The sequence below is a fragment of the Monopterus albus genome, unplaced genomic scaffold (assembly GCF_001952655.1).
Source record: "Monopterus albus unplaced genomic scaffold, M_albus_1.0 scaffold2242.1, whole genome shotgun sequence".
NCBI lineage: Eukaryota > Metazoa > Chordata > Actinopteri > Synbranchiformes > Synbranchidae > Monopterus > Monopterus albus.
Window position 1 is genome coordinate 1 of NW_018130117.1, and position 2,256 is coordinate 2,256.

At 42.2% G+C, this 2,256-nt stretch overlaps 1 protein-coding gene across 1 annotated transcript; it reads right to left on the reverse strand.

Annotated features, from left to right (window-relative positions):
• Positions 1-57: 57 nt before the first annotated feature.
• On the reverse strand, positions 58-1,796 carry LOC109953949 (ATP-sensitive inward rectifier potassium channel 1-like). The gene has a single exon (XM_020589383.1). The coding sequence runs from the start codon at positions 1,790-1,792 to the stop codon at positions 671-673; it is 1,122 nt and encodes a 373-aa protein (XP_020445039.1). The 5' UTR covers positions 1,793-1,796; the 3' UTR covers positions 58-670.
• Positions 1,797-2,256: the final 460 nt, after the last annotated feature.

Here is a 2,256-nt window from a genome sequence, read left to right on the forward strand (position 1 = left end):
ACACAGTCTGCCATTAGGTAACCTCACTGGCCTTCAGCATCTATTTGTCCTTTAGAGTGTTTAACTGCTTTGTGGTTGAGATACAAGCCCCAGACAACCTTAGTTTCCAATGTACATTGTTAATTGGTGTCTCCACAAATTATATAAAGGATTTTGGTGGAATCAACTAAATATGTCAGGTTTGTTCATTTCAGGTTAATTCAATGTATAATGTTTTGTTTTTTCAAGACCACTTTAGAACTTACTAACATGAGTTATTGCAACTTGGGGTCATTAGATTTAAATCATGAGTTAAATTAATGCACTGTTGAGAGTTCACTCAGTTCGTTAAATTAAGCTTTTAAAGAAACAACACTAACAAACTTCCCAGCATGCATTGTTTGTTAAGTCAAAACTCTACAACAGAGAGTCTTCTTTTTGTGGTTTGAAAAAAACAGACATGAAAAAAACCTACTCCCTTACATTTATAATTAAATAAAGTCAGTGATGACAGCCTCGGATGATGTCTTTGTCCTGATTTTGGCACAAAATGGCTTCAGCAGCTGTAGTTATGGTTCTTCATGTGAAATAACAGTTCAACTTATGTTCGGTTAACGCAAACTATTAAGGCAACAGTGGAACTGTACATTTCTAAGCTCAACAAACTTATTATGATTTACAGTCCACCATGTCACATATTGGTGACACTTGATGGTTCACTCATTTCAATCACTTCAAAGCCCCGGTTGTCATATCCATCTCTGGAGTGGTGATGATGACCGCTGATGTTATAGAAACAGCTGGCACAGTGTGCAGTGGACACAGGCACAACCTTGGAGAAGTTGGTAAAATCTACTTTGTACTTGCCTTCCTTGCTTTTGGCGATGATGGGCAAGAAATCATAGCCCCACATGATCTCCCGAGGAGTAAAAGAGGTACGCACTTGGCAGGATGAACTGGTGGATTCAGCTGTACTGTCTAGGAAGACGACCAGCTCAAACTCTTGATTCTGGAGTGTGTCCACTGCCATCTCAAAAAAAGGGCTGCTCTTGTTGATGACGTGGTAGATTGTAAGAGGACATATGAAGAAGAGGTTGTCTTTCCCAGACTCCACCATGAAGTCAATGTTCACTTGGTCTATGATGATTGCCTCCCCATCTGGTGCATTTGTCATTCTCAGCAGCTTGCCATAGATCTGGCTTCCTACCATCAGGGACTTGCGCAGGTTGGCCACTCTCACTGACAGGCAAAGAGAACCATTTTTGGGACTGATGACAGCCATCTTGCTAAATTTGATGGTCTTTCCCCTGCGTTTAGGTAAAGAGATTTTGGCAATGATGACTCCAGTTAGGAAGCTGTGGAGAAGAAATCCAAAGGGTACCTGAATGATCATAAGGGTCACAGCACCTGGGCAGTAAGGGTTGGGTGCCCGCAGACCATACCCAAGAGATGTCTGGGTTTCAAGGGAAAAGAGGAATGCTGAAGTGAGTCCGAAAACATTGACCACACATGGGATGTGGTCTGCTGGGGGGTTTTGCCATACAAGGTCTCCATTGGTGTGAGCAACCCAGTACCACAGCAAGGCAAAGAAAAACCAGCTGAGGGTGAAAGAGGCGAAGACGGTTAACAGAACAACACGCCACTGGCTTTCTGTAACTGTGGTCCAGAAGTCAGCCATGAAGGCAAAGTGTTTGCTGTACTTGATGTTTCCATATTCAGTGTTGCAGTTACCCCCTTTGGACACTAGTCTGGTCTCGTGGTTTCCTCGCCCTCCCAAGCAGTCCTGGATTTTCCTCTTCAAAAATCCACACATGATCTACAAGTGTGAGACCTACAGGACAATAACACAGAAAGAAAACATATAGATAGCATACAAGTACATAGAAAACCAGTCAACAAGCAGTCCACTTTCTGGATGAAACAATCCCCAGTTGTGGTGATGAACATGGAAATGGGTATTACAAAATCAACATGATACACTGCTTATGAAAAGCAATAACAATCTGTTCATACAGTAGCTGATTTGACATTTGACCTGGAGCCCCAGTGCTTTGGCAGCCCCACTGACAGCAACAGCAAAATATCTTTATAAATATGAGCAACAAAGATTTGTGAGAAAACAAATTTGAGTCAACAAATGCTGATAATAAATATCCTTGCATCACAGTCCCCATCATTTAACCAGCAGGCAACCACAGGCCCTCTCAAACCGTCAACCACTACATATTGCAACTCACTACGGCCAAACAGTAAAATGACAAGATGACACTGCATGCA

Bases quoted from the DNA above. Each gene is read 5' to 3' on its own strand.
- LOC109953949 (XM_020589383.1), bottom strand. From the start codon at position 1,792: ATGTGTGGATTTTTGAAGAGGAAAATCCAGGACTGCTTGGGAGGGCGA.